General features: G+C 44.4%; 1 protein-coding gene across 1 annotated transcript; it reads right to left on the bottom strand.

Moving 5' to 3' along the window:
- Window positions 1-2,705: 2,705 nt before the first annotated feature.
- Window positions 2,706-13,918, bottom strand: LOC124788604 (spidroin-2-like). Its single transcript, XM_047255874.1, has 2 exons — window positions 12,654-13,918; window positions 2,706-2,790 (listed from the first exon to the last, which is right to left on the bottom strand). The coding sequence occupies exons 1-2, from the start codon at window positions 13,916-13,918 to the stop codon at window positions 2,706-2,708; spliced, it is 1,350 nt and encodes a 449-aa protein (XP_047111830.1).
- Between the last annotated feature and the right edge of the window lie 8,617 nt (window positions 13,919-22,535).

Raw genomic sequence — 22,535 nt, 5'->3', positions numbered from 1 at the left:
CTATAGGTGAAAGTGATAAGAAAAAATACTCATTTTTTATTAATTTTCTAAGTTGGCCATTTTAAATTACAATAAGTGAATTTTGGCCTAAAATGGGGGTACAGTGAGATATTTTAACCGGTCCTGGGTGACTTGGGTCGGTCCTATCCAGAGTCAGGGCTGAGCCAAGTGAGCTACGAGTGGTTAAAATATCCTACTACTGTTTCTACTTACGAAGACATTGAGCGAATTCTTCAAGTAAGGAATGAAGATTGTGTAACACAAACCAGCTCAGACTATTTAGAAAAAGTGCGACCTATTGGAATTGAATGTCCTGAAATCCTTAATAGGACATTCATAAAATCTAATAAATGCCTCCAAGCCCAGAAATCCGTGGGTGAAGATGTAAATAACTACAGCGAAGTTCTCACGCCAGAAATGTTGTGTGCTTTCCCTTCTGACATTTGCCAGTGTTGGATAATCCATGTAAAGAGGGAGAAACGATTCGAAGGAGACGTACTACGTTTAGTGGAATTTCTAGGGAAAGAAGTCGATAGTGGTCACCGCGCAAAAGATACATGAAGGACATGCCATTCACGAGTACATCTGGCCCTTTGGGACATTAACTCCAGCCTCAGCCACTCTCAACGTTAGCTCCAAGCAAGGTCGTTCGAAATATAAGACCACACATTACATCAAGTCTTGCTGCGGTTTTTTTTTTGTGAAGATAGCAAACAATGGGCACAAGACTCCATGACTGTAAACAATATTCCAAAGCGTCTCAGGATACTAAAATGAAGAAATCGTTGTTTTCCTTGTCACAGTCAAGACGACATGTCAAAGACTGTTCGAAGAAATGAAGAGCCGCCCGCTCTTATTGCAAAGGGAGCCATCACAAATCAATTTGTTATGATTCGAACCAACCTAAGACTTCCTGCAAACCATCTGGCTCTCCTGCTAGTAGTTCAGTAGGCAGTGCTATCATGGGACACTTAAGTTTCAGCACGTTTAGAAGACATGCGTGTTTGTAACAGAATCCACAGGGGAAAGCTGCCTCACACATAGTATTTTGGATGCAGGTAGCCAATCCACGCTAATTTGCGCGAAATATAATCGATAATCTTAGCCAAAGGTTACCGATAATAGGCCTCTCAGTAGATGTATTCGAATCTTCTTTGACGTCCATGTCCATGCCTCGCAGATTTGTGCGTATCAAGCTAAGCAGTGTAATCACTGAATAACGAACAACATTGTGAGACGTTTCGTCTACGATGTCAGAGTACGAAGTCTAGTCTGCTGACAAAGGGGTGGCCTAGCAAAAGGCGCCGGCTCCTGTAACTTCAATGCTCTTCTGGATGACATTTCCGGTCACGGGTTCTTATCCTCGATTTGTTTCTTAAGGTACCGTCTACAGCCCCTCGATGTTTGTCACAACGTTTCTGAGGCACCCTGTCAAATTAAATGCTTTTAACAGCACATAAATGTACCAATTGTTGACTTTTTTTCCTTTAAGAATTGTAATATTTGTTGTGTAAATGTATAAATTTCATTCTCGATCAATCCTTTTCGACAAATTCTGATGTTATAAGTTCACTGTTTCTATTTAAATGCGACATTTCTGAAGAGTACATTACATACTTGAATATTTTGTAAATATTAACACTAAGGATGTCAAACAACAGTTATCAACATCTTTTTCGCTATCTCAATAAATAAAGGTTTAACAGTGGCATAGTTTCATTTTTCTGGTATGTGTTGCATTAAAAGCATCACCAAGGACATTACTTATTAAGTTATATTAAGTCTTCTGAATTCTATAAGAAATTCCATACAATGTTTCAAAGTGAAAGGAGCCTCTCTCAATGTATGTACTTCTTCTCCTCATACATCCTACATGTAAAACAGTACATGTACACCGCACACAGTCCTTTGGTGCACCTTACATGGACCAATACTATAAGAGTTCGATTTTACTCCATACCGCAATCTAATAGATGTTATTCTGAACAAGCTTTACGTAACTGTTTTAAGTCTTCTCCAGGGATAATGGCTATTACAAGAAGAAATTACTTCTGTAAGACTGTAAAAGTTATTTATTGCATAATTATATGAAAAAATATAAATTATATCTTGACACACGTAATGACGTATTTGAACGTCAGCCAGAAACTTTCATGATAGTAGTTAAACCCTAACTGTAACGTTACTTAGCTATATATACATATCATACCCAAATCGGTGTTCTAGAACACCAGAGGACACATTTAATAACTCTTGTTACAATCATGCAATTGTTATCTCAAATCGTCCAGCCAGGATACACATGCGTGCCTCTTTCATGTGTCGTTCTGCTAATTGAACTATTCTGGCACTCCTCGTTGTCTGACTGAAAGCTGCGAACTCCTGCTCGTCTATTAATTGTGCGAGTGACTTGACAACGGAAGATTAAGTTCTTGATTTCAATCCTGGTCTAGTACACAGTATTAACCTGTCAGCAAGTTTCATACCATTGCACAATTCACCAGGGAGTGAAAATTTTACCTTATTGTTCTAAAAGAGTGGTGCTAACATTTAGAGTTCTGGTTAATTTCACGAATCATTGGTCTGTATATTTCGTAACAGCAACAGTCGAAAAATCCTTCGTAATATTACTATGAAACGCTGCACATGCTTCTTAAAACTTTTTGCAATAGTATGAAGTTTGAGGGCACTGCAAGAAACAACTGTCACATTCCATCATTGCAAAGCATATATAGAGTTTCAGCTGTTGCTGGACTAGTATCTGTCTGGAACATAGCTGACATTAAATACCTGTTCATTAAACACACATAAGCGACTATATACACTGCAATTATAACGGATACGATTCTTCAGTAGAAACAGAAAAATTGTACCATACATTCTGAACTTGTTTCGGCTCTTTGAATAATCTCAGCAAAGCTCAGAGTCGGTATCGATGGAAATGTCGAGCAACTCATCCCTACAAATCAGTTGTTAGAATGCAGATAGCATGACAGTCGCTGGGGTATATCGCTAATTGAGTCGCTAGAAACAGCTACGAATCTATGAATGATTTGTGCCCAATCGAACACTGGAATTAGCTCTCTGCAGATCCTTGGTGCGTTTCTACTTTACTAGATATCAAACTACACTTTAGGCTAAAGAGCACAACGACAACAACAATACAGTAGACAGTATAAAGGCATGTAATTAACAAAGGTGTAAGCATCAATTTGGGGTAACTGGTGAGGCCAAATAACATTGAGTACATGCAAAACACGAAAAAATATTGCCACAAACTACAGGAATGACGTTCCCCTCGCAGTCTGAGGAGTGTATCACGTCCAGACTCTTATTAAGGTAGCGCCTACATACTTGTGTATAGACTGTTTGTGATTGGATGAAGAACTAAGCGAACAGTGTATGTACGCCTAAATAAGGAATAAATACACATCGAGAGCAGTTACAGTGGAGGAGGCATATGGATAACATTTCCAATGAGTTTATTATCTTAATTATAAAATATTGGCTACAAGTTTCAGGGAAGGGTTAGTGCATTTTTTTGCCGATGGCCTTTCATTTACGAACAGTGAAATTGCTATGTGTAAAAAAGGAATGCAATTTAAATACACAACATCCGTAACAATTTTCTATCATTGGCTGTAAGCTTCTCCATTGTATGATAGCTGACCTGTTATTGTTATTCAGATCTGGATCCATAAGTGATTTGCTGCACTAATTTCATTCTACAGTTTTTTCAACTCCGCCCACATCGAACTGTCTCATCATTACCCATTTCATAAGACCAGTCACTCGTGACCCAACTCGTCATATAATATTAAAAATACTCTCCTCAGGTCGTTTATATATTAGTACCTGTTGGTACGCAAAGAGAACTGTCGCTACAAGACTCCATAGATCAATTATGCTGACCTTTTCTGCGGTTAGCACTCAGATGGATGTCTATCGGAATCTGATATTTATCCCGTCACTTTCCATTATTACTGTAGGTCTTTGTATGAGGGGAAAACTCAGCACGACTTACTTTTTCTTACTATTATACGTCATGTGATTTACTCATCATCGGCTTTATTAATAATTCACTGTGATGCCTACAAAGATTACCAAAGCACACGTATTTTTGTGTAAATGGAAGGCTGATTATGATGTTTCCGATGTTCTGTTTAAGAAGCAGAATCGCACAAGCATCAGTCCAGCATTTAAAGGTTAATTGAAAAACGAACTAAATAAAAATATGTAGGAAAGTAGAGATAAAATAGAAAATGATTTAATTAGTATAAATGCGCAAAAAGCTGTTTGAAATTATATAGGATATTTAATTCTAAAATGGGTTTCTTATAGCCATCTTGAGAACCAGACCACCTGCTCCTTCCCAACTCCTTGGAGAGGATCAGGGAAGAGATATCACAGTTTCACATCACAGAAGGAATATCCCAATCAAACCATGGGCTGCTCTTCATTAATGAGAGGTGGTCTAGACGTTCCTGATCTAGCATATCGCACTATTGAATGACATCCAACATGAGGTCATTTGGTGTCTGAGAAGGGTTCCCAAAACGATTCAGTGTAAGTTTCAGCTGGTCCCAAGCATACTCAATCAACAGGATGTCAGCAAGTTGTAACCTGGAGATTTCCCTCAGATGTAAAATGCATGTGGGGAAGCTCCAGCAGGAGCCTAGTCCCCTTACAAAGAAAGAGAGTTGAATTAAAATAAAATCATATTTCCAATCGTGGATTTTATTTTTAAGGTTGTAGATAATGGTACGAGACCTATAAATCACTTAATTAAAAAGTTGATGAAATTAGTCGGGCAAGTATTGCATTAAAATCAATTTCTCCAGCCAACTGAGGCTACTGGTGGCTTGCCTGAGTAGTGAACCATCGTTTAGTGGGCACAAAGCAATATTAATGTTCACCAAACAACTAATTCTGAAAACTCACAAGATGGCAAAAATCTTTAGAAGTCTCTCAGATTACAGTCGCATTCACGCCAGTGCATTAGAGCGCTAGTCCTGCCCACATTCGGAGATCTGCCGCCCCCACAGGGAAATCAGCCTGAGCTCCAGGAGGACGAACTGCTCTTCGGGCAGAAAGCAGTAGGAACCGTTTGAATTACCATCCAAAGTCAAGTTGGCTATAGGGTAATATTTTAATCCGAAGGTGCACACTCCTGTGCTGCATCTAAGGCTACAAAACTACGGACAGACATTCTCCCAACTCCATTTCGCTGTAGTTTTTGGTCGGCTTCACTTCGTTATTAGTAGTAGCGTGGGGGTCGCAGTCGTTTTATCGTAGCTGTGTTGGCTTCCTTCACTTGGGGAGCAACCATGTGTAGATTCAACCAGCGTTAGTCGAGATGGTTCATGTTAGAATGCTCGTGGCAACTTCGGCCGCCATTAAGATACAAATACGCTATTTTTACGGTGAGCAGTCGGCGATACAATTCCATCCTTGCTAAGGCGATAAGCTTTTTCGTGTTGACCCTATCTATGTGTTCTTATTACGTGATTCCTCGTGGCTGACTACTTTCTTACATGATGCTCAACCACAACATTCAGTTCAATTTTCCGATTATCACTCTCTCGAGGGTCTGGAAGATGTAATGTCCCCACAGAAAATACCCTCTACCACGCACCAATTAATATTTGTCAATCAAACCATCCACATTCATTCACTTTGGAAAAGTATCTGATCTGATTTTCTCGTAACATATGCGGCGACAGCTCGACGACGCCAAAGTATTTTCTAGTGCGTTTATTCTTTGAAATAACAGAGATGCATATATGCATTCTCCATGGTTGTTAGAGTGGTAACTAGGACAGCTTCTGGAGTATCTGTTGAGGGATTGACGTGTCTCTGAGAGATTCATATTTTGCTTTTCTTCTCGCTAACGCGAGCCAATTAACATTTGTGCCCCTAGCGGTTTGTTTGAAGAGAAAGAGACTGTAAACGGAAAATAATTAAGACGTGGAATTACCGGAGATCTGGACATGTAATGGAGATGGATTGAATACACAATTTCCTTCATAAATAAGGTTTGTGACTTTTCTGTTCTGGAGTGAATGAACGAATGAGTTTTTTCTGAATCATTTGATGATCACGTTGGCCCTGTAATTAATGGGGAAGTTTCAGCTGTGTCGAAGAGAGCCTGCAATCACTGAGTCTGTGTTAAATCGTCCAAAAAGGCTTCGCACACATCTGGAATTCGCAATCTTTCGTGAAAGGAACAAATTGTCCACATGATTGATTCTCCCGACTGAATGCAGTGTTTAACAAAGAGTTAACGTTTATAGTTTGGTTCTCGTTGTTCTTCATGTAAATTTACTTTGTCCTACAACAAAACGGCAGCTCGCCGTCCAGTACCGACAACCCTTCTTGCTATAAAGTGGCAGTGTGCACATGAAATGGGCTTGCAATGCCCTTCTATACATGGCGACCGATTGAACAGTGTACACAAGCCGCTATCTCCCATTCACGAATGACGACTCGCTAAACTCAACTGACCTGAGAACGCAGGTTTTTTGCTACCTCCATTATACGCGTGGCTATAGGAACGATTACCTTCAAAAGTGTCGTAACGGTGTTTTCATTCCTTTTGTCTGAACAAAAACCCAAGATGTATATTTGGTAGAGACTGAGAATTCAGCGTACAACAAACTACTGGCTGTCTGTTACAACACTCTCCTTGCATTGGCAAAACGTGTCCTGGCCTTCATTGGTGGTAGAGCGACCGTACACGCCAGGTTGTCGTTAGAGATGTACAAATCTGTCACATCTCGCGGTTTTTCTTAATTCCACTAACCCGTCGTCTCCACAGATGTTCGTTCACTGCAGTGGAAGTGCTGGTTGTGGCCTCGTACCTAAGTGACGGACACAGTGCTGTAATTGGAGAAAACTTAACTAATTGAACTGCAGTAAAGAACACACATTTTGACTTTTTTTAAGGGGTGCCGTTTAATGATTCCGTTGGTTATTCACATCACAGTACACTGTACACTTAATATGCTGCACAACAGTAGATATCGCTCCCAGTCTGCAGTTATGGGCAGATTACAGTTTAAGTACATTTTGCACTTTAATTACTTTTGACAAATTTTATGTTACCGCCCAATTGATCAGCCAACGACTATGTTGTTTTTAATGATATTTGTAACAACTGACGAGAGCCGCTATCGATACGTTCGTTTACTGTGGACCCCTCTCTAAGACAGCCGCTACCAACACAACCTTTGGGCCTCACGAAACAAGGGAAGGTCTGTGTCACTTGTTTCAGACAATCGCAGCCACGTGAATTTCGTGTTGCTATATACCGGGTGATCAAAAAGTCAGTATAAATTTGAAAACTGAATAAATCACGGAATAATGTAGATAGAGAGGTACAAATTGACACACATGCTTGGAATGACATGGGGTTTTATTAGAACCAAAAAAATACAAATGTTCAAAAACTGTCCGATAGATGGCGCTTCATCTGATCAGAATAGCAATAATTAGCATAACAAAGTAAGACAAAGCAAAGATGATGTTCTTTACAGGAAATGCTCAATATGTCCACCATCATTCCTCAACAATAGCTGTAGTCGAGGAATAATGTTGTGAACAGCACTGTAAAGCATGTCCGGAAATATGGTGAGGCATTGTCGTCGGATGTTGTCTTTCAGCATCCCTAGAGATGTCGGTCGATCACGATACACTTGCGACTTCAGGTAACCCCAAAGCCAATAATCGCACGGACTGAGGTCTGGGGATCTGGGAGGCCAAGCATGACGAAAGTGACGGCTGAGCACACGATCATCACCAAACAACGCGCGCAAGAGATCTTTCACGCGTCTAGCAATATGGGGTGGAGCGCCATCCTGCATAAACATCGTACGTTCCAGCAGGTGTTTATCAGCCGGGCTGGGGATGATGCGATTCTGTAACATATCGGCGTACCTCTCACCCGTCACGGTAGTAGTTACAAAACCAAAATCACGCTTTTCCTCGAAGAAAAAAGGCCCGATAACGGTAGATGTGGCAAATCCAACCCATACCATGGCTTTCTCGTCGTGCAGTGGAGTTTCCACGACAGTTCTAGGATTTTCGGTAGCCCAAATTCTGCAGTTGTGGGCGTTGACAGACCCTCGGAGCGTGAAATGAGCTTCGTCTGTCCACAACACGTTACTCAACCAATCGTCATCTTCTGCAATCTTTTGAAACGCCCACACTGCAAATTCCCTCCACTTCACTAAATCGCCAGGTTACAGTTCATGATGCCGATGGATTTTGTACGGATAGCATCGGAGGGTACGCCTCAGTGCCAACCAAACAGTAGTGTATGGAATGCCGGTGCGACGTGCGGCTGCACGAGCGCTGACTTCCCCGTGAGTAGACGAACCCGCTACAGTCTCCATTTCTTCCTGAACTGTCTCAGCAGCATTACGCCTTGTGCTCGGTCGGCCACTACGGGGTCTATCGTCTAAACAATTCGTGGCTTCGACTTCGAAATCATTCTCACCACAGCTGCGTTTGTCAACGGACCTTTACCCGTTCGAATCCCCTTCCTCTGGCGATAGGATTGTAACGCTGAACTAGCACATTCCCCATTCTGATAATACAGCTTCACTAAAAGCGCCTTTTCAGGTAACGTCAACATGCTGCGACTGCTGGCGCATCTGATTCTCTCTCTTTTTCTTCTTTATTGTTATTTTGCACCTCTACAAAGGTGGGCTGGCAGCGGATAAGTCTACTCCGCTCTTCAGCCACAAACATTTCAATAAAGGAGACAATGTAGAGAAAAAGGTAACAGATTGGTGGTTAAAAACAGTAGAGACAAAAATTTAAAAACGCGAAGCCGTTCACACTCGACGAAAAAACACGAGAAACTTTCGGCACTGCGCACAAACACTGATGACTAGACGGTACAGGTGAACGAAGGCGCGTGACTGCGAAAAACACTGAACACGAATACGACGGCACACACACGAGAAACTGATGGCGATGATCTCCAGCGCGCGAATGTCCACTTTACGTGTGCGAGCCTGGGGACCTGCCAAGAGGGGAAGAAGGTGGTGGGGGAGGGAGAGGGGAGAGCATAGATGCCAAGGGCAGAGGAGATGGGGGGAGGAATGAAGGTATGGGGGTAGGGGAAGCCCAGGGGAGGGGGGAAAAGGGAGGAGGGAGGGAAAGGGGAGAGAAGGGAGAGAGGGTGCCCATAGGAACAAACACAGGAAGAGGGAGGGAGTATCAAAGGAGAGGTAGATGGCATCATCAGGGAGGGGGAGCTGGCGGAAGCCACTTTGGGAGAGGGTATGGAGAGTGGAGAACAGGTGGGACGTGGAAATACAGGCACGGCAGCAGATGGGGGCGGGAGAGCATGGCGTTCTAGGATCTGAAGGGATTTGTAAAAGGTAGGGGGAGTGGAGATCCAGGCAGGGTGGGCATAGCAAAGGATAGGGCGGATGAGGGATTTATAGGTATGGAGGATGGTGGAGGGGTCCAGACACCATGTGCGGCCAGAAAGGAGCTTGAGGATACGGAGCTGGGAGAGTGCCTTGGCTTGGATTGTCCGGAGGTGAGGGGTCCAGGAGAGGCGACGATCAAGGGTGACGCCAAGGTACTTAAGGGTGGGGGTGAGGGCGATAGGACGGCCACAGACGGTGACATAGAAATCGAAGAGACGGAAGGAAGGAGTGGTTTTGCCTATGATGATCGCCTGGGTTTTGGAAGGATTGACCTTAAGCAACCACTGGTTGCACCAAGTGGTGAATTGGTCAAGATGGGACTGGAGAAGGTGTTGGGAGTGCTGAAGGGTTGGGGCGATGGCAAGGAAGGCGGTGTCATCGGCGTACTGGAGAAGGTGGATGGGGGGTGAAGGTGGTGGCATATCCGCCGTATACAAAAGGTACAGAAGAGGGGAAAGGACGGAACCTTGGGGCACACCGGCGGAGGGAAAGAAGGTTTAGGAATCCGTGTTATGGATGGTGACGTAGGAAGGACATTGGGAAAAAAAGGACCCGATCAGACAGACGTAGTTAATAGGAAGGGCGAAGGTTTGGAGCTTGAAGAGGAGACCTGAATGCCACACACAGTCATAGGCTCATTCGAGGTCAAGGGAGAGGAAGACAGTGGAGCGACAGGAATTAAGTTGTTCAGAGAGGAGATCAGTGAGGTGAAGGAGAATGTCATCAGTAGAGAAGGGCGGCCGAAAGCCACACTGGGTAACGCGAAGGAGGCAGTGCTGGTGGAGATGCTGGGGGATGCGTTGGGTAAGGATGGATTCCAGGACCTTGCTGAAGACCGAGGTAAGGCTGATGGGACAGTAGAAGGAGACAGCGGACGCCAGTTTGTCGGGTTTGAGGAACATCAGGATGTAGGAGGTTTTCCACAGGTCGGGGTAGTAGCCGGTGGACAGGACCACATTATAGAGCCTGGCCAGACTGGAGAGGAAGGACGCAAGAGCTTCACGGAGGTGGCGATCGGTGACACGATCGTAAGTAGGAGCGGTGTTGCGTTTCGTGCGGAGTGTAGTGGTGAGATCCTGAGTAGTGATGGCGGCATTGAGTTCAGTGTGTACAATATTGTCCAAGTATTGGAAACCAGAGGCGAGGGGAGGGACAGAAGTGTCAGTTCGATCGCAGACATCCGGGAAGAGGGAGTAATCGAACTGGGGATCGTCGGGGATGGTAAAGACATCAGAAAGGTAGGAGGCAAAGTGATTGGCCTTACTAAGGTTGTCAGGGAAGGGTTGATCATCATTAAGGAGAGGGTAGTAGGGAGGGGGCTTAGATCCGGTAAGGCGGCCGAAGGCTGTCGAGTACATGGACGAGTTGATAGGAAGTGTAGCATTAAGACGGGTGCATGTCTGTCGCCAGTCCCGGCGTTTCTTAGTCGCGAGCATGTTTCTGATGTGTTATTGTAGTTGCCAGTGGCATCGTAGTGTGTCCCGGTCATGCGTGTGAAGGAAGGCGCGGTAGAGATGGCGGGATTCATTAAGAAGGACGACAGCCTGTGGGGGTAAAGTAGGATGTTGGGGGTGGATGGCGACAGAAGGGATGTGGGCCTCCACAGCCTCAGACAAGGTCTGCTGGAGAAAGGAGGCGGCACAGGTAATATCATCAGGGTTGTGGTAGGTGATGGGGTGGCTATCGACCTGGGTAGAGAGGGTATCATGGTAGGCATTCCAGTCAGCACGGGAATAATCATGGATGTATTTGAGGGGAGGGTCAGTGCAAGGATCGGGAGGGCGGTGACGACCGTCTGAAACGGTGAGGAGGACAGGGAGATGGTCAGCACCAATGGGGTCCAGGACATCCACCGCTATGCGGCCATGGAGGTTGGGGAAGGAGAGGATGACATCGGGAGTGGAGTTGGATTCAGGGTGGGTTGGCTGGGGAATGGGGACGAGGTCGCCTTGGAGGGGGGAGAGGAACCGATGCCAACGCCGTAACTGGGCGACGGAACGACTATGGATGTTGGCGACGATCACGTAGGAGGAGAAGGTACGGTAAATGTGGGAGAGGAAGTCAAAAGAAATAGGGGCGTTGGGGCGGACATAGATGGTGGCGCAGGTGATGGTAAGCCCAGAGAAGAAGAGACTAAGGATCAGGTGTTCTGTGGGGTCAGGAAGGAGAGGGTTGGAGCCGAACAGGGACCTGGCGGTGGTGAACAAGATATGGTGCTGTCACGCCATGACAGGGAATTAATCGAGGGTGTCAAGACGGGAGAAGGTGAAATGGGCATGATTATGGGAGTAGGTGGCATACATATTGAGGTGAAAGATGGAACAGACGGTGAGGGATATCTGCTGCAGGGTGTGGGGGCGCTGGAAAGGGTGGACATTTTGGAGGACGATAGTGAGGAACCTGATGATGTCCTGAGTGGTGGGGGGGGACGTGGAATAGGAGGGCACCCTCCTTCAGGAGGGGCATGCTCCGAGAACACCCGCATTAAGGCGGAAAGATGCGGCAGACTGTCGATATTTCCAGTGAGGGGTGTGCCTTGAGTTCCACCAACACCTCCTCCTCCATGTTGGTCGGTCTAAGCCGAGTTATTACGGCGGTGAGGGTCGGTGGGCGACACAGGGAGGTGGCGGGAAGTGGTAGCTCCTGGCGTGGACGCTGAAGCCGGCGCCGGAGATGGGGATGGCGATGATGTAGATGACGGCGATGGTGAAGGCGAGGGCGAGAGCGGGGCATGGGCCGTGGCCCCTCTGGGTCACCACCCCAGCGGTAGCTGCAGTAACAGGCTGAGGGAGGGGAGGGAATGGATCAGAGGTGGAGGTGCGGGAGGAAGAAGCTGAGGAGGGGGCGACAAAGAGCGAGGGCGAAGGGAGAGTGAGAAGTGGAGGGATGGAATGAGGGGGGGGGGCGACTGGGCTAATGGTAGTGGTGGCGGTGGAGGGAGAAGTATATACTATTGTGGTGGTGGTGGCAGTGGTAGCGGTGGTGGGAGTTGACATGACGACAAGGAGGAACAAAGGCAGGACAGGACGAAAAGTACAGAAGAAAACAGGGGATGGACGAAGACAGACGAAGACGGATGAGGACCACTGGAATGCCAACTGGGGCCAAAGGCCCGGTCCGCTGGTGCTGGCGGGTGGCGACCGCAGGCAGGAACGCTGGCAGGAATGCTGGCTGGCTGGCTGGAACGTGGGCAGGAACACTGGCAGAAACGCTGGCAGGAACGCTGGCTGGCAGGAATGCTGCAGCTGCTGCTGCTGCGGACTGGACCGCCGTTGCTGCTGCTGCTGCTGCTGCTGGCTGGACCACTGCTGGCTGTACCGTTGCTGGCTGGCTGGACCGCTGCTGGCTGACTGGACCGCTGCTGGCTGGCTGGACTGCTGCCGGCTGGTTGGACTGCTGCTGGCTGGCTGGACCACTGCTGGCTGGCTGGCCCACTGCACACTGGCTGGACCACTGCCAGCTGGCTGGACAGCTGATGGCTGGCTGAACCGCTGCTGGCTGGATAGACCGCTGCTGGCTGGCTGGACCGCTGCTGGCTGGCTGGACCACTGCTGGCTGGCTGGACCGCTGCATGCTGGCTGGACCACTGCCGGCTGGCTCGACAGCTGATGGCTGGCTGGACCGCTGCTTGCTGGCTGGACCGCTGCTGGCTGGCTGGACTGCTGCCAGCTGGCTGGACTGCTGCCAGCTGGCTGGACCATTGCTGGCTGGTTAGACTGCTGCAGGCTGGCTGGACCGCTGCTGGCTGACTGGACCGCTGCCAGCTGGCTGGACTGCTGCTGGCTGGCTGGACCGCTGCCGGCTGGTTGGACTGCTGCTGGCTGGCTGGACCACTGCTGGCTGGCTGGCCCACTGCACACTGGCTGGACCACTGCCAGCTGGCTGGACAGCTGATGGCTGGCTGAACCGCTGCTGGCTGGATGGACCGCTGCTGGCTGGCTGGACCGCTGCTTGCTGGCTGGACCGCTGCTGGCTGGCTGGACTGCTGCTGGCTGGCTGGACCACTGCCGGCTGGCTGGACCACTGCTGGCTGGCTGGACCACTGCTGGCTGGCTGGACCGCTGCATGCTGGCTGGACCACTGCCGGCTGGCTGGACAGCTGATGGCTGGCGGGACCGCTGCTTGCTGGCTGGACCGCTGCTGGCTGGCTGGACTGCTGCCAGCTGGCTGGACTGCTGCCAGCTGGCTGGACCATTGCTGGCTGGTTGGACTGCTGCAGGCTGGCTGGACCGCTGCTGGCTGACTGGACCGTTGCCAGCTGGCTGGACTGCTGCTGGCTGGCTGGACCGCTGCCGGCTGGCTGGACCGCTGCTGGCTGGCTGGACCGCTGCTGGCTGGCTGGACCGATGCACGCTGGCTGGACCACTGCCGGCTGGCTGGACAGCTGATGGCTGGCTGGAGATAGCAGTTTCTGACTTGGATGACGTCGTGACGCCTGGCTGCATCATCCACATGGCACTCTGGAAACTCCACATGATTCAGACGCCATATTGTACGTCTCTGCAGACAGTAGCCTTCACATGGTTCAAAAATGGTTCAAATGGCTCTGAGCACTATGGGACTTAACATCTGAGGTCATCAGTCCCCTAGAACTTAGAACTACTTAAACCTAACTAACCTAAGGACATCACACACAACCATATTCGAGGTAGGATTCGAACCTGCGACCGTAGCAGCCGCGTGGTTCCGGACTGAAGCGCCTAGAACCGCTCTGCCACAATGGCTGGCTCTTTCACATAGTATTGCACAATGTTATGCAGCCAGAGATACCCTTTTATCTGACATAAATAAGACACTATGGTAACGCAAAGAATGAACACTGTGAGGTACTGCAAGCCAATGAATAAAGCCCAAGTCTGTCTTACTGTTATGAAAAATCCAGCCAGGTCAGACGCCAAACATTGTCAAGTGTACAGTGTAAGTCATTAACAAGAGCACTGCCGGCCTGTATATTGTTAACCTGGTTACTGAATACAACAATGGCTTGCTGTCGCTGTGCAGGCAGCTCTATCCCACTCTGGAGGCCACTTGGCGTGACTAGCGGAGGGGTTGTGTCTCCGGCACACTGCAGTCTCTCGCTGCCCGCTATGGGAACAAGTAAACAACGTCGCTATCGATAATGAGGCGCTGTCTGTAGCAGAAGGGATAAACAGAAAGATGTTCTTCTGTCAAAACGTGCACACAACGCAAACCGTGTGTATGATACAACATTTTTTGCCAGCACTGTCTGATGCAATAAAACGTTCTCGGACTTCTTGTAGTGTCAATCTGCAGTGCGACCGCGACGTTTCCGAAGGCTTACTCCCTCCTACCATCTCACACTACAGACTGACGCTTGAAGAAATCCGAGAAGCTTGTGTTGCACTGACATGCTGCAAAGACCTCTATTTGAGTACTTTACTGATGCTAATACTAAATCTTTATCTTATTTTTCACCGTAAGTATGTCATGTTTATCGCCACAAAACGTGGGTAGGAGAACTATAATTTCTTCTTCGAATAGATACGAGCTGCAACGAAAACAAATTACATCTGTAATGGCTTTCTCCCACTGGAGTTTACAACATAAATACCACAAAGACGCCTTTTGGATGCTGTTATGTAGGTCATTACCGTCAGACACATCAAAACACCGAATTTCGTAACGAGTGTAATCATGAGAACAGTGTCACACAGGTCAGTCAGTTTCATGGTGGTGGAAATCTGGTAGAGGATGGAATAATGATGGACGATCGTTCAGACCGTGGCACCTAAGTTGGTGAGACTAGGAAGACTGTTACAACACAGAGATAGTTAGTTTGTTAGTTATTTGGTTGCTTGTTCAATTGATCAATCGCACGGTACGGTAGCCGTTATGATGTGGAACGTGTCAAGTGCACAAGAAATGCACATATGAAACAAGAGTTTTTAATATATACATATTGTTGTTGTCTTCAGTCCTGAGACTGGTTTAATGCAGCTCTCCATGCTACTCTATCCTGTGCAAGCTTCTTCATCTCCCAGTAACTACTGCATCCTACATCCTTCTGAATCTGCTTAGTATATTCATCTCTTGGTCTCCCTCTATGATTTTTACCCTCCACGCTGCCATCCAATACTAAATTGGTGATCCCTTTATGCTTCAGAACATGTCCTACCAACCGATCCCTTCTTCTAGTCGAGTTGTGCCACAATTTCCTCTTCTCCCTAAGCCTATTCAATACCTCCTCATTAGTTATGTGATCTACCCATCTAATCTTCAGCATTCTTCTGTAGCACCACATTTCAAAAGCTTCTATTCTCTTCTTGTCCAAACTATTTATCGTCCATGTTTCACTTCCATACATGGCTACACTCCATACAAATACTTTCAGAAACGACTTTCTAACACTTAAATCTATACTCGATGTTAACAAATTTCTCTTCTTCAGAAACGCTTTCCTTGCCATTGCCAGTCTACATTTTATATTCTCTCTGCTTCGGCCATCATCAGTTATTTTGCTCCCCAAATAGCAAAACTCCTTTACTACTTTAAGTGTCTCATTTCCTAATCTAATCCCCTCAGCATCACCCGACTTAATTCGACTACATTCCATTATCCTCGTTTTGCTTTTGTTGATGTTCATCTTATATCCTCCTTTCAAGACACTATCCATTCCGTTCAACTGCTCTTCCAAGTCCTTTGCTGTCTCTGACAGAATTACAATGTCATCGGCAATTTATATATATATTTAAGGATTAATATTTCTATTACTTACCCCATTCCCTTAAATGGCACAAAATGCATATACTATATTTATCAATTTATTTATTCCTATTGAAGAATTCATCTATGGTATAGAAGGAGTTGTCAAGGAGATATGACTTCAATTTATTTTTGAAGCTATTACTGCTGTCTGTCATACATTTTATTTCATATGGTAATTTGTCGAAAATTTTTATAGCAGCCTATTTTACCCCTTTCTGTGCCAAAGATAGGTTGAGTAAAGGATAGTGTAAGTCTTTCTTTCTTCTAGTATTGTAATCATGAATGTCACTGTTGTTTTTAAACTGGTCCATGTTGTTGAAAACAAATTTCATTAGTGAGTAAATGTACTGTGAGGCTGTTGCAAGAATTCCCAATCTTTTAAAAATATGCGTACAAGATGTCTGACTATGAACCCCACACATTATTCTAACCACTTTCTTTTGAGGAGTGAATACTTTTTGTCTAAAATTTGAATTACCCCAAAAAAATTATTCCATATGACATCGGAGAGTGAAAGTATGCGAAGTATGTTAGCTTACGAATTTCTATATCCACAAAATTGGCAATTATTCTGATTGCAAAAATTGCTGAACCTAGTCGCTTTAGAAGATCCAAAATATGAACTTTCCAATTAAGATTCTCATCTATGTGTACACCCAAAAACTTAGTATGCTCTACTGACTTCTGTTAATATGTTATGTTTATTAAAGGAACTGTACTTTTTACAGCAGAAAATTGTATGTACTGTGTTTTTTCAAAGTTTAGAGCAAGCCCATTTGCAAAAAACCAGTTAGCGTCTTTTCCAAAGACCTTATTTGTATAATTTTCAGTTGGAGTTTCTCTTACCGGATTAATAATGATGCTTGTATCATCACCAAAATTGTCAGTTCAGCTTCCTGTTTCGGATAGGAAAGGAGGTCGTTCACATATATATGGGGATGAAGGAGTACAGCTAGATAAGCAATTGTTTAGATGTGTAATTGGGACAGACTTCTTCCTCATGGGTGGTATTGCTGCTTTGGTTCATAAATGTCACACCGGAAACGACACCGCCTGCTTTCCCTAGTCTGCCACGTCCTTGAACGTGACTGCTCAGAGAATGCCTCAGATATCTACGCTGGTCTATGAGCCACCAGAAAGACAGGATGTTCCTGGGTCCCAGAGTCATACCATAGAGAGGAGACCTCTCCTTCGGTGTCATCGGCAGACACTCCATCCAACTCCAAGAGTTTTGGATCCAAATCGAGGCGTTTCCTCATCCTTGGCAGCCAACTGGAGCTGCCTGCATCACATGAAAGGCCAATCATAAATTTCTGGACCGCCGCTCTGACTGCAGCACTGCGTCAGCTAGGCTAGCATTCTGCTGGCCATGTAGCATCCTTGACTCTGCACTCACCGTGATATTGTTAGGTTTCCCGACAACAAATCCCACACTCCCCATTCTGAGGCAGAAGTGGCTGTTGTGGCTAGTAGTGGGGTCGGTGATGTCTGCCACGCCGCCACGCCATTAGTCAATAATGGGCTAACTCTGAGCGCTGCGATTGGAATGCAATGGAGAGATGATTTTCTGCTTCTCGCTTGCCCAAAGAACCCTTGAAGACCTTTACAGAGATATGCCTCACGCGTCTCATGGAGTCCATGCCATGATGTATTGCTGACAGCATAAGTCAGAGAAAGATTCTATCGGCTATTGGATAGGTGCCTCTGATCTGGTTGCTGATAAAAGTGTATTTACCAGTGGTTGATAGTAATCTGTACAGATAGAAACGAGAAGGAACTAGGAACCAATGAAGAGTTGATAAAAAAATAAACCCATCAAAATAATCCAGAAACTAGTTTTACCTGCTCTGCGAACGAACGGGATAAATTCTACTTACCTTTGAAGCTATTAATATAATTTGTTACTCTGGTGTGCTTTATAACTTTGGAACAATCCACTGGCCTAAGGCGCAGAAACTGACCCTGCAACATCTCCCAAGAACAACAGTTCCTAAATACAAACCCCATGTCACCAAACCTCGAACATAAAGAACTTATTGTGGAGAATAAAAGTGGCAGAGGACAGGACGATTTGCAGCATTATGCAAAAAAGTATATTGCATTTGCGCACTATTTAATAGTTTTAATGGGTAGTGGGTAGGTGATAAATATCTTTTTAATGAAATGATTGCATCACTCAGCTGTTGACACGAAATGATCTTTACTAGTAAAGTGGTTTGAGTTTGAAATTGAGCGTCATCAGGTTACATCAATGTCTGACATACTGAACTCAGCTGTAAATGTATTCTTAGTAAGAGTCGAAACGCTGTACGAAATTATTACGTATGAGCAGTAGTAATAAGTTGACATCGTCGTTGTACAGCATGTTGTAAACTGCATGGAAATCTAACATTTTAATCAACGGAAATAGTCAAACCTACCTCATAATACTGCCGTTATTTCAGGAACATGTAACAGCTTCGAATATTCTAGAAACAGTTTCATACACAGACACTAAATATGCTTTCTGCAAACAACCATATGCTCTTTATTCTTTCACATGCACACAGCAGCAAATGAGGAGTGATGGACTACGAAACTACCAACTGGAACTGGTTTTTCAGCATTATTATGGCCGTATAAGATTTTGTTACGAAGGATGTGGACGATCAGTTTGTGATGGTCCCAATAACTGTGAAATTCCGAATTTTTTAATTGTGGTACACGATTTGAAACAATTAATCACATTGCTTTACGCAGAAAAACACTGGTTAAATATGACTGCATAGACACAGCAGAACTGTTACAACATCAGATTAAGCAGACAAAAAGTTAGATATCCCACTAATAACACACATCAGACCCTGCGTTTAAATCAGATTCTAAATGAAAGCAGATCAGATAGACTTAAGATACAATTTAGTTCATCACAATAGACATGATTTCTGCCCCATTTATTTGTGTATCACACCTAAGTGAAACATGCAAAAGCATTATAGTGTAAAAGTCTTGGTGTTGCACACAAAATATGGAGGGTAATTATCTTATCCGCTTTCACGGAGCAGCAGTGTGGTAGTTTACACAAGGGTTAACGAAAATATTTCTCGAATGGTAACAAAAAGTCGTTCACTAAGTATATAAACATTTGGGTTTTATTTAACGAAATCATTTCAGGTATTTGAGCTACTCCAAGTTTCAAAACAATTACCAAGTGGTGGTACGGTGATCATGCTGCCATCTAAAATTACGTATACAAAATTTCTCCTTCTCTGTTATAATTCAGTGGTACATTGTCTATATTAGTAATAAAGTGTTCATATCGACATACTCCATGTTACTATTTAATTGTCTTGTCTTTATTTCACCTTGCTTCTGAGAAATGATTTAATTTATGTTGGTATAAAGATGGGCTTGTAAGTTCTATTAATCTCCTTTTACTACAGCAGTTATTCCACCCCTCTCCTCCATTGTCTGAAATACGCATAAAACTTTTAGGGATAACCGATACTCATTACGAGCAGCTGTAAAAGGTGCGTGACATTTCTTTAAACTTTTACTGCGCCACAAAACAGTGTACATCATACCTCCACCCATACCTTGAACATCTTCCTCCCGTTCCCTTCGCGATCATACTTTTCTTCAACGACCATCCCTCACATAACCTGACGTGTGCAACTTCATACACAAGACTAAATGTGGAAACAAGGTTTCGTTAATTTTATGTGTTTCTTAGTATTATAACAATCAAATAATTTTTCCACGCCTCATCTCTAAACATCTGTGGATGAATAACTGGATGATGTCAGATTCTGTCTAGAGAAACAGTTAATATACCGTACTTTCTCCCACAATTTGACGCGTTTATTGCAATGACTTTAAACGACACACACACACACACACGCACGCACACAAGCTTAATGAGGAAATTATTAACTATTGAAGATACATCCAGCAAGAGCCAACAAATTTTACCCATTGCCTCGCCAAACATAAATGGAAGAACGGATGTAGGATCAGGGAACCCAGTTGCTCTTGGGGCAGATGTGACTTTCTTAGGATAAAAATTGGATACAATTAACATTGGACAGGTGGACAAAAAACATCGTCAAAGGCCCTTAATATAGATGCGATTCCACGTCGTTGACTATATTGCTATCATAAGCTTGTGTGTGGAAGTAGCAGACTCGGATGCTGATCGAAGAAGAAATTTTCGACACCAGGGTTTGGCAGGATAGTGAAAAATTTTTGTTGCATGAAGTTCTTGATTAACAGATTTCAGTTATTATAATCATCTCCATCACCATTATTAGCCATTAGACATCCACATCTGGATAAAAGGCCTCGTCATGATTTTTCCTTGCATTACACTCTTCGTTGTATACATTCATGTTGCTCTTGTGTGGCTTGTATGTTTTATCATGCCTTTTATGTAGCTTCCATTGGGTTGTCGTCTCAGTATTTTTTCAGTCTTTTCCTTGATCCATGTACAATATATTTGCCACATTTCGTGCCCTATGCATAATCTGATTTTCATTATGTTCTAAATCACGTCTTCCACTCCAGTCAACTTATTAATTCTTTTGCCCCTTCTCTCCTAGTGATTCCCAACATTAAGCTCTCTATTAGTCAATGAGTAACCCTCAGTTTCTGAACGATATTCCTACTGAAAGTCCATGTCTCTATGCGTTAAGTCAAAATTAGCGATACACACTACTTTTGTTTTCAGACTCGTCGGTACCTAACAACCCTATTTGGTTCATCAAAAGCACTGCAAGCCATTTCTTTGTCACCTATATGCCTTGGGCTATTCTAAATACAAAGGCCCATCATCCTAAGATATCTTAATTTGTACGATTATCTTCCACACTGAAGGTGAGAAGTGCATTTTCATAATAAAACTAATGTATATCATGTAGATTTCTTTACAGTGCAATGCTTCCTCGTTTCCACAGTTAAGGTATTTGAAAACGTCGTCTATAGTTGCTGAGAATATCTTCGGTGACATTGAATATCCGTTACCACACCCTCCCAAAATTCTGAATATATCGCTATCTTGATGAATAACAATGGAAGTTATAGTACTGGATTTTATATTCTTCACTACACGACTTCTACATCTACATACATATTCCGCAAGACACTAGAAGGTTCAAGGTAAAGCTGTCTTGTAGTACTGCTGTTCCTCTTGCAAATGGCTCAAGGGGACCACTGGCTTTATTTTTCTGTGCGAACCCTGATTCCTCTTGTCTTCGTCATCCTTACAAGAGATGTTTGGGAAGGAGCCAGAGCGTTCTACAGTCTTTCGCAAATGACTGTTTTCTAAACTTTCTGAATACTGTTTCGCGATAAGGACATCTTCTCTCCGGCGGTTCCCATTTAAGCAGTTCCCTAATACTTTCGTGTTGATGGAAACTATCGGTAACAAATCTGGCAGCATCTTCTGAACTGCTTCGATATCTTCCCAAACACTCGAGCAGTACTCAAGAATGGGTCGCATGGATATTAAATGGTGTGTACGCGGTCTTCTTTATAGATGAGTTGCGTTTTTCTAGGATTCTCCCAATAAACCGAAGTCAACATTCGCCTTCCCTACAACATATCTTACTTCCTCGTTCCATTTTGTATACCTTTGCAACGTTACGCTTAAACATATGATCGGCCCGGCTTTGTCAACCAACGCACTGCTGACACTGTTTTCGAACTTTATACGATGTTTTTACTTCTTATCTAAGACAGGCTGAATCAGTGACTTATTTCTCAACGGCCGCTACTACAGATTTTCTTGACACTGACTCAAAAGTTTTTTAGGTATCCCAGACATAGCTCCGTTCTGTAGTATCTTTCACGGTTTATCAACTGGCTCTTTGCGGTGCATCTACTAATAAAGTCAGGGCCTTCCTTTCTATGATTAAAATCCAGTATTTTTATTTTGGTAATACTTTAAGGTAATATATTGCATATTTTGGAGAGGAGAACGATAGATACCCGGCTTTTTGTTTCGATTGTCACCTTTCCTATGAAGTAGAATAACTGCTGCATTGTTCTGCTGATGGGAAATTGTTTTTATTCACACAAGTTCTCCAACTGCTTTGAAAATTCCTTTTCTATCCTTTTCCTTAAGTTTTAACTATTTCATTTGAAATTATGTCCTCCCCCACCCACCTATTTCTTTATACCTTAAATGGCGTTACATCCGTAATCAGGAATTATCTTCTTAAGGTAACTATTTTTATTATCCACTGTGAGTGGTTTGACTTCGAAAACATAATTTTGCCTCCCTTGTTAGTTTCTGTGACATTTACAGCCATAACTGACAAAATTTAACATCTATCCAATAAAAGTTTGTTCTATTATCTTTATACTCTTATTGTTTTTATCTCATAAAAT

The sequence above is a fragment of the Schistocerca piceifrons genome, chromosome 3 (assembly GCF_021461385.2).
Source record: "Schistocerca piceifrons isolate TAMUIC-IGC-003096 chromosome 3, iqSchPice1.1, whole genome shotgun sequence".
NCBI classification, from domain to species: Eukaryota; Metazoa; Arthropoda; class Insecta; order Orthoptera; family Acrididae; genus Schistocerca; species Schistocerca piceifrons.
This window is presented reverse-complemented; position numbering and strand designations above follow the sequence as displayed.

Coding starts and splice junctions, on each gene's coding strand:
- LOC124788604 (XM_047255874.1), bottom strand. CDS start 13,918: ATGTGGAGTTTCCAGAGTGCCATGTGGATGATGCAGCCAGGCGTCACG. Junction 2,791..12,653: donor CAGCCAGCGTTCCTGCCAGC/GTTTCTGCCAGT, acceptor TTTAATGAACAG/GTATTTAATGTCAGCTATGT.